This window comes from Polyergus mexicanus, unplaced genomic scaffold (genome assembly GCF_030449975.1).
Source record: "Polyergus mexicanus isolate NDT 795.1 unplaced genomic scaffold, iyPolMexi1.0 SCAF_60, whole genome shotgun sequence".
Taxonomy (NCBI): domain Eukaryota; kingdom Metazoa; phylum Arthropoda; class Insecta; order Hymenoptera; family Formicidae; genus Polyergus; species Polyergus mexicanus.
The window spans coordinates 15,270-32,679 of record NW_027223380.1 but is presented as its reverse complement, the minus strand read 5'-3'; the positions used below and the strand labels follow the sequence as shown (position 1 = coordinate 32,679).

The 17,410-nt window shown below is 31.6% G+C and overlaps 1 protein-coding gene across 1 annotated transcript in view; it reads right to left on the bottom strand.

Annotated features, from left to right (window-relative positions):
• The window catches only part of LOC138943930 (uncharacterized), a 50,497-nt gene extending 33,841 nt beyond the window's left edge, over window positions 1-16,656 (bottom strand). The window contains exons 1-3 of the mRNA XM_070314835.1: window positions 16,476-16,656; window positions 16,245-16,389; window positions 15,068-15,250 (exon numbers count right to left, since the gene is read on the bottom strand). Of these exons, the coding sequence (XP_070170936.1) occupies window positions 15,068-15,250; window positions 16,245-16,389; window positions 16,476-16,656 (509 nt within the window). The remainder of the gene's footprint in view (window positions 1-15,067; window positions 15,251-16,244; window positions 16,390-16,475) is intronic.
• Window positions 16,657-17,410: the final 754 nt, after the last annotated feature.

Genomic DNA, 17,410 nt, shown 5'->3' with positions numbered 1-17,410 from the left:
TTTGGTGTTATTTTAATCGCAAAAATCTCATTAATCCATTATAATTATTTTTATACTAATAAAATACAATATGAAAGTTTCAGTTTTTATTTTATAAGATGTTTATATAAGGAAAGATCCCCGCGCGATGCTGGAGAGTCGACAAAAGCAATAGCGAGAAAGAATGAAGGAGCAAGCGAGACGACAAATATCGAAGAGTTCCGAAGTCTCGCTCGTGAGGCTCCCTTTATCTATAATCTTTCACGTTAGATTAATATATATAAATTATTATAAAATTTATATATATATACAGGGTGTCCGGCGTCAATCGCATCACCGGTCGTGTGCAGGTAGAGCAGATGAAATCGAGAAGAAAAGTCCTTTACCTTTTTTTTCTATAACACTTAATAAAAGAGTTATTATTGAGTAAAGTCTGGCCAATCAGCGCCGACCTTTAGCGGGGCGCACGTCAGTGAGCCGCGCGCTGTGAAGTGTGCAGCGGCAAACGCTATCAAGCGCGCGGTTCACCGACATGCGCCCGGCTAAAGATCGGCGCTGATTGGCCAGACTTTACTCAATAATAACTCTTTTATTAAGTATTATATAAAAAATTGGTACAGGACTTTTCTTCTCGGTTTCACCTGCTCTACCTGCACATGACCGGTGATGCGGTTGACGCCGGACACCCTGTATATATATATGTCATGTTACTATAGAAAATCAAATGTCTGTATTTCGCATTTTATATATCCGAAAATAATTTAAATGCATTAATTACATTATTGTGATTAAAATGACACGTCGTAAAATATTAATAATTAATGTTTTTATGTATCGAATTAATTTTAATCAATATGAAAATGACTTTTTATTCGGTTACAGAATATTCGTTTATAAAGATGCGCATTTGTTTTTATTATTACGCGATATTTGTAGCATGCATGTATCTAAGTATGTATGTACGTATCGGGGAATAAGGCGACTGTACTATTCACACGCACACAGCCAGGCACATGCGATAATATCAGTGCACGGCAGTACTCAGTCTTAGTCTCAGTCGCGCGTGTTGTGTACATACGCGTAACGAGAGATAACCGCAAAAGTGTGCTCAACCGTTATAACGCGTTATAACGCGTCGAATTTAAAAAACGAGTGTTGTGTTTGTGTAGTCATAGTGTGTTCATATAATAGGGCGAAAATGTAATGAGAAACGCTTGCCTCGCTTTGCCCGCAGACTTTCTTTAAAAAGAATAAGGGTCAAAAGGTTAGTATATTTATATACCATAATTCTAGAAGGAATTGTTTTAATGTATACTATATACTAATATGTCGCTAGATATAATTGAATTCTTTTTCCGTGCAGTTTACACAAAAATATAAATATGATAATGTAATATTATATAAAAATGTAATATTTCAAGTTTTTTTTTTATTTTTTGATTATATCTTTAAAGCAATTCCTAAATAGAAAACAACATAAAGACCTTTGTATAAAAAAATTGTAACATAAAATTAATCTTTAAATAGAATTTAGAATTACTACAATACATGAACATACACATTATATGTATATGATGCACATAGTATTTAGTACTCATATAGTATTTTTGTTATAAAGAAATAGATAGTCATGGGCAAAAAAAAGAAAGAGAGAGAGAGAGAGAGAGAGAGAGAGAGAGAGAGAGAGAGAGAGAGAGAGAATAGGAGTGAGTAAGCGAGGGAATGGCTGTATAACGATATATCGATTAATAATTCACATCAGTCGCTAAATATTAGTGAGCATAAAGTATTGCTACGGAGAAAGATCCAACTATTTCCTTTTTTTTCTTACTTTTGGCACTTGTATAGACACTTGCTCACTTACACTCATATCCTCTTTCTCTTTGCCCATTCTTCTCTGTCCGTCTCTTTCTGATCCGAGCATACTATGTGTGTTATATATTATCTATATGCGATCTTTTCGTGAACTGGTTGTAAATATTTCATACCAGATGCGGTTTGCATGTGCGCTCTAAATATTGCCGAAATATTTGATCCCAGAAGCGATCTTTTCGTGAACTGGTTGTAAATATTTCATACCAGATGCGGTTTGCATGTGCGCTCTAAATATTGCCGAAATATTTGATCCCAGAAGCGATCTTTTCGTGAATTGGTTGTAAATATTTCATACCAGATGCGGTTTGCATGAGCGTTCTGGTTAAAAATATATCCCAGAGGCGATTTACGTGTGCTGGGTATTGTAAAAAATATCCCAGAGGCGATTTACGTGTGCTGGTTATTGTAAAAAATATCCCAGAGGCGATTTACGTGTACTGGTTATTGTAAAAAATATCCCAGAGGCGATTTACGTGTGCTGGGTATTGTAAAAAATATCCCAGAGGCGATTTACGTGTGCTGGTTATTGTAAAAAATATCCCAGAGGCGATTTACGTGTGCTGGTTATTGTAAAAAATATCCCAGAGGCGATTTACGTGTGCTGGTTGCTTTACAATATTTTGAACCGGATGCGATTTAATAGTTATGTAAGATTAGCAATATAACCGTTATTATATATTATAATACATATATATATATTGTGCTATTGTATGTATGTATGTATGTATCTATGTATGTATGTATGTGTATTTATATATATATATATATATATATATACATAAAAGGCACACATATATATATAACAATACATGCACACACACACATACACATGGCCAAATATTATTCCTCTTGGAAAGATACAGGGTTGGGAAAGTTACTTTATAAAAGTAACTCGTTACCGTTACCGTTATTTTTTCCAAAAAGTAACTCGTTACCGTTACTCGTTACCAATTTAAAAAAGTAACTCGTTACCGTTACAGTTACTAAAAAGTGACGAGTCGTTACAATTTCCGTTACTTTTTTACAATACAAACTAATAAATTATTTTGCATAAGAAAAACTTTTAAAAAATTGTAAGCAAGATTTCATTCAAGGTTTATTACAAAATAAATGATTAAATTTTATCGAAATTCTTTATTAATTTTTAATAAAATTTGTTGCTCCATAGTATCATCATTTAAATGCCCTCTTTGTGGTGTTAATACAGAGCCACCGATGCTAAACATTCTTTCTACAGATGCACTGCTTGGTAGAGCTGTATTATATTTAATAAAAAGTTTTTTAAGTTTTGGATAGTCGTTTAACATTTCTATATTACAATTATTTGATTTTAAAAACCGTTGCAATTCTTCTTGTTCAGATTCATTTTGCACCGTTTTTTGCTCAAAAATGAAAAAATCATCGTGATCGTCAGATTTTCCAGCTTTTGGAGAATTTTCAGTTGATCGGATTCCCAATAAATCCTCCAACTAATTTTCAGCACGTTTTCTTTTTTCTCCGGTTAACCAGTTTAACTTAAATTTTGGATGTAAACATGCTGCTATTATTAATTCTTTTGTTTCAAATATTGTAAGAAATCTAAAATCAAATATAGTAAATTAAGCGACATTGTTTGTTTTATTGAAATTAATACTTTTGAATCAATAGTTTAAAATAAAATAATATTTTTCAATTAAATCCTTATTTAAAATTAAATAACATATGTATTAATCAAATTAATAAGTTACTTTTTATTTAAACCTTGCTAAATAGCTTCAACTAATGAATGGCAATCTATAAGGTCAGATTTATTGCGATTTTCTAATTTTCGTTACAAGGTACTTAGAACTGGTAGTAAATGAGAGCTCTGCTTTTCCGAAAAGATAAAGCTCTCATTGGATATCGCGCGTCGCGTCATCGCACTGGTCTGCAAGAGCTAATTTCGGTCGGTATTATCGATAATTTTAGTTACGCTTAGATGAGGGCGCTAACCCGTCGGAGTTCGGCCGTCGCTCCGGCATCCTCTTAAATAGACGTTTCTAAAATTAAGTATTTTAAGTTTTTTTACATATTGTTTTATATCATCGTCTGATAAAGCTTTTAATACTAAACTTTCAACTTCTTTTTTAGATAGCCTGAGTTCTGCACCTTTATTATTTTCCATTTGTCTAAATTCTTTATTTGCATTTCTAATAGATAATGATGGAAATAGTCCATAATAATCAGTATTTGTTTTTTTAACATGTTCTGAATTCAATTTAATTTTTTTACCTGTATCATAAAATTAAGCTTTCTTCAATTTTTATTTTTGATAAGAGAATAGGTTGAACACCATTTACCCAGCAAGCAAAATGATGCAAACTTTGCGCAAAGTTTGCAGCAAACCCGTGCATGCCTTTACAGCAAAATTGTAACAAGGTGTGTCCGGAAAAAGCTTAGCTTTTGCTGGCACGGCTTGTCGCAATAGTGTGATGCACATTTTACGCAAATAATAGAGCAAATCTTGCCGTGCACGGCATGACAGTAAATTTGTGGCAAGAACAGGACAAACCTTGCTATGCACGGGATGACAGCAAATTTGTGACAAGAACAGGACAAACCTTGCTGTGCACGGGATGATAGCAAATTTGTGGCAAGAATAGGGCAAACCTTGCCGTGTACGGCATGATAATAAATTTATGGCAAGAATAGAGCAAACCTTGCCGTACACGGGATGACAGCAAATTTGTGACAAGAATAGGGCAAACCTTGCCGTGTACGGCATGATAGCAAATTTGTGATCATTCTCTGTATTGGATGATTCAGAAACTGAAAACAATTATTTACGATGTATTTTTTTAAACAATTACTTGTTTTTTTTGCACTAATTGATTTGTCTCATTATTCTGTACATAAAAGTATTACGATAAGATTATCAAAAACTAACTATTTTATGAGATATTTAATTTTTTATATCAAAAGATGTCAGATTAAAATATAAAATAACTCAAAAAGTACTGAATAAAAAAATACTTTATTATAATGTTTTGGAAAGCTCTCGAGGCAAGCTACAAGAATACTAAATAAAAAATTTCCATTTAAAATTTTAAAGTTGACCTTCACGTGACCTTCAAATGACTCTTCAAAGTCAAACCAATGGTACCATCTTATGGCCCCCTCGAAACCAAACAACTTTTGTCTAAAACATTTTTCTCTTCCGGGCTTGGTTTTTGAGATATTCGACTGGATGGATTGAAATGGGCTACTCAGTATATATATATATATATTTGCATTTTAAGTAAACAATAAACGGATGATTTAAACTTTTTTAGACATTTATCTGCCCGATCTAAGAGAGACAATCAGTCCAATATCTTAATTCCCTATGTTTGGGATTGTATCAGTAATTGAACTGATAGAAATAATTATATTTTTAATCTTCTGTTAGTTGCTTTTTGCAAGTTTTATATACTTCTCATGACTAAAAATCAAATACGAGATGGATGCATATAGCGCGTCGCGTAACGATGAACAAGCGAACTATCGGCTGAATACTATATTTTTGTAAAGTTTGTAATAAAGTAAAGTTGTAAATTTGCTGTCATGCCATGCATGGCAAGGTTTGCTCTGTTATTTGCGTGAGTTTTGCATCTCGTTGTGCCAGAGTATACTTTGTTCTGTTCTTTTCGTAAATATGTTATCATATTGTGTACAATAAGGTTTGCTCTGTTCTTGTCGTAATTTGCTATTATAGCGTGTATAACAAAATTTGCTACTAATTGATGTAAAGTTTGTGTTACACCGTGAATAGCATCATACGTGTTCTTCTTTGCGTAAAATTTACGAGCTTTTTCTATTATTTACAGTGTCGTGAGACAAAAAATTTTGCCGTCAATTTGTTTCAAACTTTTTGATAAACCAAAACAAGACAAATGTTTGCTAGACAATTGTTGTCAAAATTAAAGCATACCTTGTTGCAAAGCTTTGGCAAAACGTGATTTTAACATTCTTGGCTATCTGGGTAATAACGATATTTAAAGAGTGATGATTGATATTTTGGTGTGTTGAAAATTTTTTCATAGGGGACATCGAAATTGTAATGTACAAAGGGCTTGACCTGAATTAATAGCATCATTTTATCTGCCTGAATTTTACTTGTATAGGTTAGTCTTTCGTCGCATCCTTCGGATGACATATTATTTCTGATTTGTTATTTTAATGTTTCATCCAGAAATTTGTTCTCTTTAACTGTTCTATATATATCTATACCCGAACTCATAAGATAATATAAGCCAGCGAAAATCATTGAGAAAGTTGCTAACCAAGGAAAACCCCCTAAGTTTTCAATACACTTAGTCTTGCTTGACATCAATCCAACTGTTTTAGCTGGATAATTTTGATCTTCATAATATTTTAAAATGTTCTTAGCTAATTGTGGATTTTTTTATATATTTCCAATGCCCTTTTTAATAATGATAACAAATCTTTTTCACTCATGTATCCCATTTCTAATCTTGTTTTTAATTTCATGGCATTTGTAACAACCCATACCCAAAATTTTTCCATCTGATGACAATACTCTCATTCACGCTGCTTCTTGTAAAGTTTTATCTGCTTTTTTTTATTTTACTATAATCTACATTTGGGTTTGTGTAATCAAAAAGATCGTGTTGTTTGCAATGTTCATCTAAAGGATTTATTCCTTTCCATCCTTTTTTTAATCTCTTCTCAACATTCGTTAAAGATCCACAAGCATTATATGCCAGTAAATGCATTTCTGGAACCTTTCCGGTTAGTTTATTTGAAAGTTATTTATTAATAAAATCACCCCTTTTTACTTCCTTTTCTAATTTTTGACTCACTCATTTCTTCCCATAAATATCTCAAAATATATTCCCATTTTGTATATTTATTTGAAGCTGGTCCTTTGCTAGGATCATTATCTTTATAAATTGCATTAGTTTTATTAATTATATTCTTATACATTTTTATAACATCTTCACTATAAATATCTTTGAAATTATATGGTACTTTCTTTCTGTTAGTAATTTTATTAAAGGATTAGTAAGTGAGTTACTATTTTTATATGATTATCATCATAAGAAACAAGATTATCATTTTGTATTATTCTTACAGTTTTATTCCCTATCATTAACCTATCATCATTGTCTCTGTCACGCCAGAATCCAAACTTTTTATCATAAAGATGGTTTTTATATTTATTCCATAAAGGACCCCCTTCTTCTTTAATACTTGGTGACACTGGAAAAGATGATTTTTTAAGTGAGTGGCTCGAACTTATAAATGGTACTATGTCCGCGTCCAAAGGATGCTCGAAGATCTCTTCAAATACTTCATCGCTATCGTCAGTCTCTGTATAATCTTTAAGAATTTTTAATATTTCTTCAAGTTTAGTATCTTGATGAGGTTGTACATCTGTGGCGTCCTTTGGACTTAGTCTTTGAGACGCTGATTTTGGACTCAAGAGCTTGACCTGAATTGAGTCTAGTTTATTAATCAATATGTTAATTTCTTTATTTGCTTCATCCAGTCTAGAAGTTATTGGTTTATTTTTTTCTTCTAAATTTTCTTCTATACTTTTTTTAATATTTAAATTTTTTGCATTTCGAATGTTTTTCTTAATTTATATTGGATTTTTTCTATTTTATCCAGTTCGTGTGTTTATTTTTTATATCAAAATATGTCAGATTAAAATATAAAATAACAAAAAATACTTAATAAAAGAATACTTTATTATAGTTTTGGAAAGCTCACGATATCAGCTACAAGAATACTAAATAAAAAATGGGGATTTCCCTTTAAGATTTTAAAGTTGACCTTCACATGACTTTCAAATGATTTTCCAAGGTCAAATTATTGTCACCATCTTATGGCCCCCTTGAAGCCACACAACTTTTGTTGGAAACATTTTTCGATTTAACGCAGTGTTTTTGAGATATTTGAGTAGGTCCTTTAAAATGGGACACCCTGTATATAACAGTAAAAACATGTTAGCTATATTTTATATTTAGATGCTAATAATTTATACGGATATGCGCTTAGTACCTAACCCCTTCCTATAGAAGAATTTTAATATGTAAATGATTTCACTCTTGAGACAATTAAGAACTTACTCTATGATGGAGAATATTATTATACATTTCTCGTTGATTTGGATATCCCATTGGAATTGCATGATAAATTTAAAAATTATCCAATGTTACCTGAACATTATGTACCTATGGTGAATTATCCGAATATCAAAAAGAACTGATATCTAAAGGAATAGGTAAAATACCTATAGTATTTAACAAAGTTGGTAAAATACCAACTAGCACTAAACTTATGTGCACGTTAAAATCAAAGAATAATTATTTAATTGATTATAGAATGTTGCAAGAATATCTTAATAAAGGAATAATTTTTAAAAAATATAAAAAAAGTAACATTATTTAGACAAACCTTTGGTTCTTGAATGTGAAGCATTCGACGAAAAGCTGAAGCCCTACATTGATTTAAATACAAAACTTAGACAAGAAGTTAAAAATGATTTTGAAAAGGATTTTTTTAAACTCATGGATAATTTGGTATATGGAAAGCAAATGGAAAACGTGAAAAACAGATGTCAAGTGGACTTGTTTTATTCATATAAAAATTTTGCAAAGTGTAAAAATTATGAAGATAGACAAAAATAGATGATGATAAAGTGCTTGTGTATCGGAAAAAGAAAGAAATAACATTAAATAAATCTATATATGATGGGTTCATTAATTGTTTTAGAATTATCAAAGTTGATATATGAGTTTTATTATATTTTTTTAAAGAAGAATTATGGTGATAAAGCTAAATTGTTAGGAACTGATACTGATTTTTTTATTATTTATGTGGAAACTAACGATCTTTACATGGATATAAAAAACAATATTTTGATAAAATCGATTGGATGCCACAAATAAATAAAAATGTAATCGGTTTATTTAAAGATGAATATCTTGGAATACCTTTAAGAGAATGGGTTTGATTAAGGTCTAAAATATATGCTTTTAGATACGATGAAACTGAAACAAAGTTTTATAAAAATACCAATAAGTTTATAACAAAAATAAAAGAGAAAAAGGTATGTAAAAGAATTAAAAAACCAAATATAAAAAAATGAAATTTGATATGTACAAAAAATGTTTGTTTGAAGGTAAAAACACAACTGAAACTGTATACAATATTACATCAAAAGAGTTGAAACTTTACACTGTTAAAACAAATAAAATAGCATTATTGCCATACGATAATAAAGTTATATTAAAATTGTAACGATGCACCCCCCCATCGTTACCCGGCACGTAGCCGAAAGTCTGCCGCCCGGCGAACACCAGCCGGGCAGTGGCAGAGGCGCCTAGCGCCCTTTTTTAATATCTCAAACACCGCGGTTGTGATAAACAACCATGCGGCCGTTATACGGCCGCCGTTACGCCGAAGACCGAGCATAGCCGAGCGCTGCCGGAAGATCCCGAGCGTCACCCGCCGAAACTCCGCGTCGTCTCGCCCAGGGGAAGCGACGCGTTTACCGTAATTTACCCGCCGAAAACAACGCGTCGTTATCCCCACCCGGGGGCGAACGACGCAATTATCGATAGACGCTCGGGTATAAGAAGACAGCGTTTCGGCATCTCGGGACCAGAACGGTTCCTGAATCCGCTCGAGCAGTACGCTCCGAGATACCAGAACCGATCCTGAAAATCGTAGCAACGACGGAACGTGAGGTTGACGTGTTCGCAGCCTCCGCCGAGCATTCTCGGCTTCCGTGCAGTCTCCGAACTCCTGACACAAATCCGACCGACTCAACGAGAGCGGAGTGTTCGCCGCTCTCCTCGACTACGGTCTATCACTCGACCACTCCAGCTAGCCGGACCGCGGGTTTGCGAGTTCGCTGCCCCGTCGAGTTTTCTCGACTCCGCCACGCTATCCTCAACTCCGCGAACGGAAGCAGGGACGGAGAGTTCTCCGCCCGGTCGAGGGTACTCGATCTCCGCTCGCATTCCCCGACCACTGGGAACACGCGATTAATCCCGCGACCACGTTAATACTAGCGAATTATAATTATCGCGCCGAAATACCTGCCGCCTAATATTTCATTCTATTCCGCGCGCCGTCAAAATAAACACGGCCTTGCCGTATACGCGCCGACCGACCGCGCCCAATTTCTTGCGCGTCTCGCGCGCCGTCAAAATAAACACGGCATTGCCGTACACGCGCCGACCGACCGCGCCCAATTTCTTGCGCGTTTCACGTACCGTCAAAATAAACACGGCTTTACGAATATTGTAAGCGGTTCGATATATCGAACATCGCGCGCCGAATAATCTACGCGCATTATATCTAGCGCGTTACATCAGCCGCCGCGCGCTCACTATTGTAAATCGACCATTGCCGAAAGAGGCAAATAAAGACAATATCTAAATCTTTCGTGTGTCTCACCTTTTCACGAGCCCTGATCCCGACCGAGTTTATCCACGCACTCGCGAAAAGTGACCCCGTTACAAAATAATAATATAGAAACATCCTCTTTTGGTTATGAGAATACCAGGCACATGTAGTTAAAATTTACTTTTGAAGGAGAGGACTTGAACTTAAAAAAATGTGAGCGTAATGATTGACTTACACGAAAAAGAATGAAAAAAAACATCTTAAGCAGGTTTACAAGTGAATTAACATTGTGCCAGTGACCTGCTAGGACATTGCCGAAGAGTGCAAAAACCTCGGTGAGGAAAATCACCTGACGGTATGTGCTCGCCAGCGCTGGGTTTTTTTTTATTTTGAGTACGTACTGTCATGTGATTTTCCTTACAGAGGTTTTGGTAATCTCAGTATCAAATTACAGTCGTTATAAGCTGCCCTCGTAGTTTTTTTTTCTTTTTAGGAAGGAGGCCTCTGAGGTATATAATCTTCTTTCTCTAACCCATTTTTGCATAGAGAATATACATAGCTCCTATTCCTATTCTTATTCCTGGCGCCAAGACACACATACATACACACCACTCAGTTTTTTTACATGCTATATTATTTATCAAGCCGGCCGCTGTTGATAAATAAAATCTTGGAATGCTTGGATTCGAACCAACATTCTCAAGATTACTAGACATGTGTTATCTCCCTGAGCCATGTTTAATAGAAGATGACAGTTAAAGATGACTAATTACTGAGTAACATATGATCCTAGTGGTTCGTCGCTTAGACTTTCAGACGCGCCAGAAAGATGCCCAAAAGGGTTAGTCCATAGGACGCTTAGTCCTATGTAAGACGCTAAGCCCGAAAGGCTAAGTCTGTAGAACGCTAAAAATTTATCAAATTTATTGTATTTGAATGGTTGTGGTTTTTTTTGCGAATTTGTGATTTTGAGAATTTTTTAGTTTTAGAATCCACCACGTCTTTTATATTTATCTATAAAATTTAAATAATTTTTCAGTTTTCGGGTGATCTTTCATATTTTTTTTTTATATTTTGGGTGTTTTTTTTCATTTTTTTTGGCTAAAAAAGGTTTGAGTTAGAACGTATACTTTCATATACTACTTACACGATTTGCCAAACGTTTAAATACGTTGTAAGAATGATGCAGCCTATCTGGATATTTTTCAGCGTACAAACGTGCTGCCAGTCTCTAAAACACCTTTGACTTTCTCCTAACACTATCAACATATCCAAAGCTTCTTCATTGCTGAACAACATAATGAAAATTAATGAAAATAAATGTAAAACAAATCAACACGAAAGGTTTCACTTTCCACTTAAGAAAAATTTCAAATTTTATTCCACACTATACAGAATCTTACTCTGAAATAAAGAAAAATTTAATGTAATGTTTACAATAACATAAACCTAATAAGAATAAATTGTTCTTGAACAAGGAAAAGTAAACATTGTAACATAAGTTATAATGATTATGTTTCGACGACAATGGAAAGCAATTCGAGCATTATGAAAAAAAATTAATTATTTGCTTTTCCTTGTAATTGATTGGACGAATTAAAAAATTTTTCCTACAAAAGTTGTTTCTTTTTAAAGGTTCTATCCAATGATACCTCACTTAACCCCTCTTCCCATTTAAAAAAATAAATTTCATATCCATTTTTCCAATTTCTCCGCTTTTCCGGAAAACACAAGTGTCATTTGATTCTTGCCATTTGATTCTTTACTATAGCTTTTACTATAACAATTTTTTCTCCAACTTGCTACGACAAGCCGTTTAAAAAAAAAACGCCTGATACGGGCGCTCTGTTACACTCTGTATATTACTTTAAAAAAGATATATATATATATATATATACCCAGTCAGCCAGGTCTGTTCTAACAGATATTGCCAAGTGCTTGCTACAAATATATATATATATATATATATATATATATATATATATATATATATCTTTTTTAAAGTAATGTGTGTGGATGATAATATATATATAGATAATGTATATAATTGAAATTTTAATAGATTCGTAAATCATTATATATATATTTTTTGATACATACTTTTTATATGAAACTTAATAAAATTTTATATAAAATGTAAATATTTAATATAATAATACTTTTATTATGTAAAATAAATAAATCTGTGGGGGGAGGGACAATATGTTTTAATGCAACTCAGCCACGCCAAGTTTTTATACTTTGCTTTAGTGTAAGTTTGTTTGATGCGACTTAGAGTTTTTAAGAAATTTTTTTTTTCAATAAATATATCCCACGCGTTAGATGTGTATATTGTGCATTTAGTTAATTACAAAATGATTCTATTTTAGCTATACGTTCTATACTTTAATTATATTGCGATTTATTAAATATAATTTTTCTTAATATTGAAAATAATAAAATAAAGAAATTTTATAACAAAATTTTTTTCAGTTAGCGCAATTCTTTATATCATTATTTTTGTAAAATATATTTGTACAACTTTTTTTGTTAAAATATTTTAAAATATATAAGTTTTTATTTTTAATAATTTATAATAATATTATTTTGTGCAGATTAAATTATAGCAATATTGTTTTGTAAATACATATAACAGTTTTTCACAACTAGCGCGTGTAATTGACGCCCGTAATTGACGCCCGTTTTTTACATTTTTTTTAAAAAGATAAATTTTTAGAGATTATATCATTCTTTTTTTACTATATATTATTTTAATAACATACATACAGGATGTCCCAAAGCATCCTTGACAACGCTAGTGAGCAATTAAAGCACAGTAAACTGAACAGAAAAGTCCTGCAACATTTTTTTCTATAACGCTTAATAAAAGAGTTATTATTGAGTAAAGTCTGGCCAATTAGCGTCAACCTTTAGCCTAGTGTGTGTGAGCGCTTTGTCGCTACGGCGACGCATACTAACAAACGGGCGGTTCATTGATGTACATCCGGCTAAAAATCGGCGCTGATTGACCAGACTTTACTCAATAATAACTCTTTTATTAAGCGTTATAGAAAAAAATGGTATAGGACTTTTCTGTTCAGTTTACTGTGCTCTACCTGCTCACGAGCGTTGTCAAGGGTGCTTTGGGACATCCTATATATATGTATATACAGGGTGTCCCCAATTTAAATGTTAAAACTTTAGGAGCATGTAGGGGACCGATAAACTAAGACAAAAAGTCCTTTAGAGATTTGCTCGTTTTTGCTTCGTTTTGAAGAAAATTGCAAAAAATGAAACTAATAATTTTTATCAAAAAACTTAAAATAACACTAAAATTATTAGATTTATCAAAAAGTATTATAAAATAAAAATTGTAGAACATGGAATTAAGAAAAGAGAGTGAGTTAAAATCCTCCTGAGATAAAACTAGAGGATTGTAAATAAATACGCAAAAACGCAAAATTTTTTTGCTAATTTAATTTTACCTCAGGAAAATTTTAACTCACTCTCTTTTCTTAATTTCATGTTCTACAATTTTTATTTTATAATACTTTTTGTTAAATCTGATAATTTTAATGTTGTTTTAAGTTTTTTGATGAAAATTATCTGTTTCATTTTTTGCGATTTTCTTCAAAACGAAGCAAAAACGAGCAAATCTCTAGAGGATTTTTTGTCTTAGTTTATCGGTCCTCTACACGCTCCTAAAGTTTTGACATTTAAATTGGGGACATCCTGTATATAGTGTATATACTGGGTGGCCCATTTTAATCCATCCAGTCGAATATCTCAAAAACCAAGCCCGGAAGAGAAAAATATTTCAAACAAAAGTTGTGTGGCTTCAAGGGGGCCATAAGATGGTGACAATGATTAGACCTTGGAAAATCATTTGAAGGTCATGTGAAGGTCAACTTTAAAATCTTAAATAGATACCCCCATTTTTTATTTAGTATTCTTGTAGCTGACATCGAGAGCTTTCCAAAACATTATAATAAAGTATTTTTTTATTAAGTACTTTTTGAGTTATTTTATATTTTAATCTGACATATTTTGATATAAAAAATAAAATATTTCGTAAAATATTCAGTTTTCGATAATCTTACCGTAATACTTATATGTACAGAATAACGAGACAAATCAATTAGTATAAAAAAAAATTGTTTTTAAGAAAATTATTTACAATGTATTTTTTTAAACAATTATTTGTTTTTTTGGCACTAATTAATTTGTCTTATTATTCTGTACATAGAAGTATTACAGTAAAATTATCGAAAACTGAATATTTTACGAAATATTTTATTTTTTATATCAAAATATGTCAGATTTAAATATAAAATAACTCAAAAAGTACTTAATGAAAAAATACTTTATTATAGTGTTTTGGAAAGCTCTCGACATAAGCTATAAGAATATGTAATAAAAAATAGAGAGTTCCATTTAAGAAATTTAAGGTGTCCTTGACTTGACCTTAACGATGCCATCCAAGGTCAAATCAATGACACCATCTTATGTTCCCCTCAAAACCATACAATTTTTGTTCAAAACGTTGTTCTCTAAAATGCTTAGTTTTTGAAAGGAAAGGGGTGTACGGATGGTCTAGGACACCCTGTATATACATATGACCGCCCACTAAGCATTATTCCTTATCAAAAACTGAGACGAAAAGTCCTGAGCTATTTATATATATGTTTATATTAGAGTTGCAACGAATATTAGGCAACTATTTGGTATTCTGCTTATTCGGTAACATTTTTACTATTGTCTATATATACATGTATGAATATATATGCAATAACTAAAAATATTAACGTATATACATATAAAGAATAAGTAAACAGAATAAATTATAAAAAATAACCTGTTCACATTTAGAAAAACTCTAGGTTCCAAGTAGTTTTTTGACAAGGTCCAGATTCCGGATCTTGACACGATATTTGCATTAGCATTTCCATATGAGGAAACATTGAAAAGTTTTGAATTATTCTTCAGTTCACCATTGACAATAATGAGAATTTCTGTCGTTGCAATGGACGAGGGTATTCTATTAAAAGAATATATATATTTCTATGAATCTCTCAGAGAATAATAAATAGAATGAATTTGATTAAATATACAGGATGTAACAGAACGCCCGTATCAGTAGTTTTTTGAGGAAATAACGCATTTTCATAACATACATAATAATATTAGTATGACCTTGAATAGCACCGTCAAGGTCATATAAAAATCACTTTGTATTTTTTAAATGGAACTGCTTATTTTTCATTATATATTCTCGTAGCTTACCTCGCGAGCTTTCCAAAACATTACAATAAAATATTTTTTTATTAAGTACTTTTTGAGTTATTTTATATTTTAATCTGACATATTTTAATATAAAAAATAAAATATTTCGTAAAATATTCAGTTTTCGATAATCTTACCGTAATACTTTTATGTACAGAATAATGAGACAAATCAATTAGTTCAAAAAAACAAATAATTGTTTAAAAAAATACATTGTAAAAATTTTTTTAAAAACAATTATTTTTTTATATTAATTGATTTGTCTCATTATTTTGTACATAAAAGTATTACGGTAAGATTATCGAAAACTAAATATTCTACGAGATATTTAATTTTTTATATCAAAATGTCAGATTAAAATATAAAATAACTCAAGAAATACTTAATGAAAAAATACTTTATTATAGTATTTTGGAAAGCTCTCGAGATAAGCTACAAGAATATGAAATGGGGGTTCCATTTAAAAAATTCAAAGTGATTTTTATATGAACTTGTTGGTGCTATTCAAGATCATATAAATATTATTATATAATACGCCACTTAGAGCTCTATAACTTTTGCATAAAACATTTTTCACGAAAATGCGTTGTTTCCTTAAAAAACTGCTGATTCTCTTACACCCTGTATATCTTTTAAACAATAATTTAATTATGTTATTTTATTATTATATTTATATTATTATTATCACACATTGTTCAAAAAATAATTCAGGTTAGGTAGACTTAAGTTTGTATATCGTTTTGTTTTACTTTTGCATGTTTTTCTCTATTTCATTATCCGTCGGTCCGAGCAAAAAATAGCTTTGACAGTCGTACATTTTTTGACGTAGCAGATATTCGTATGGATAAATATTTATAAATTGATGAAATAACATTTCTACATCGTGAATCGATTCTGAAAGAAAAAAAAGAATTATTTTATAATTTATTTATTATTTCTTTGAAATAAAATATATGTATAATCTTTCCACAAAGACCAACCACTTAAAAAGATATTACAACATGTGGAATAAAGAAACGATTTCTTGATCATCATCGTAAAATTTTCTGTTGATATCCAGGAGTCCACTTGAGAAATTTTTATAATATTTTCTTTACTAGCTAATACTGATTGTGAAATAATGATGAGTGATAAAATATCAAATATTGAATTTACTTTCATGATGAATCATTACTAATATGTTATTAATTTAGTAATAAAATTTGTATCGGTAATCTTCTTTATGATAATCTGTAAGTATAATGAAAATCTTTTTTCATTATTATAATAGATAATGGAACGTTATACATGTTGCGCACGCCTTTTGTCTTCATATTCGCAACTTATCTGTCCACACTGACATATTATGCAATATTTGTATACATATATACAGAGTGTCCCACAACGTGATATCCACACTGAAACTGTATTCTTTATGTCATTTTAAGTCAAAAAATCTTAATACACATATGCCCTAAAGTCGCTTGTTTCGAAGTCATAGTGAAAAAATGCAAAAGTAGTTATTTCTCACACTAATGCGAGAAAAGCACCTTTATGACTTACCTTACCGCACTAATAGCGCGGAAATAACAGGCATTACAAAAAATATTGTATGTATGGCATGTGCGGAAGACAACGAACTTCATACTCGACATAATTCATTGTTTTTCACACTTGCCACACAAGATAATATTAATAAATTGACTGTCGTTTTAAGTGAAAACATCGCATAAACATAGCTTAGAAATTTCTCTTACCTACCAATCATGAGTACATTTTCCAATGAAGAATATGCCGATATTCATTTTATTTATGGTTTCTGTAATGGTAACGCATGTGCAGTAATAACAGAATATCACCGACGGTTTCCTAATCGCAGAGTACCAGATCGAAGAGTTTTTAGCAATGTCCACCGAAGCATTAAATTTACTGGTAA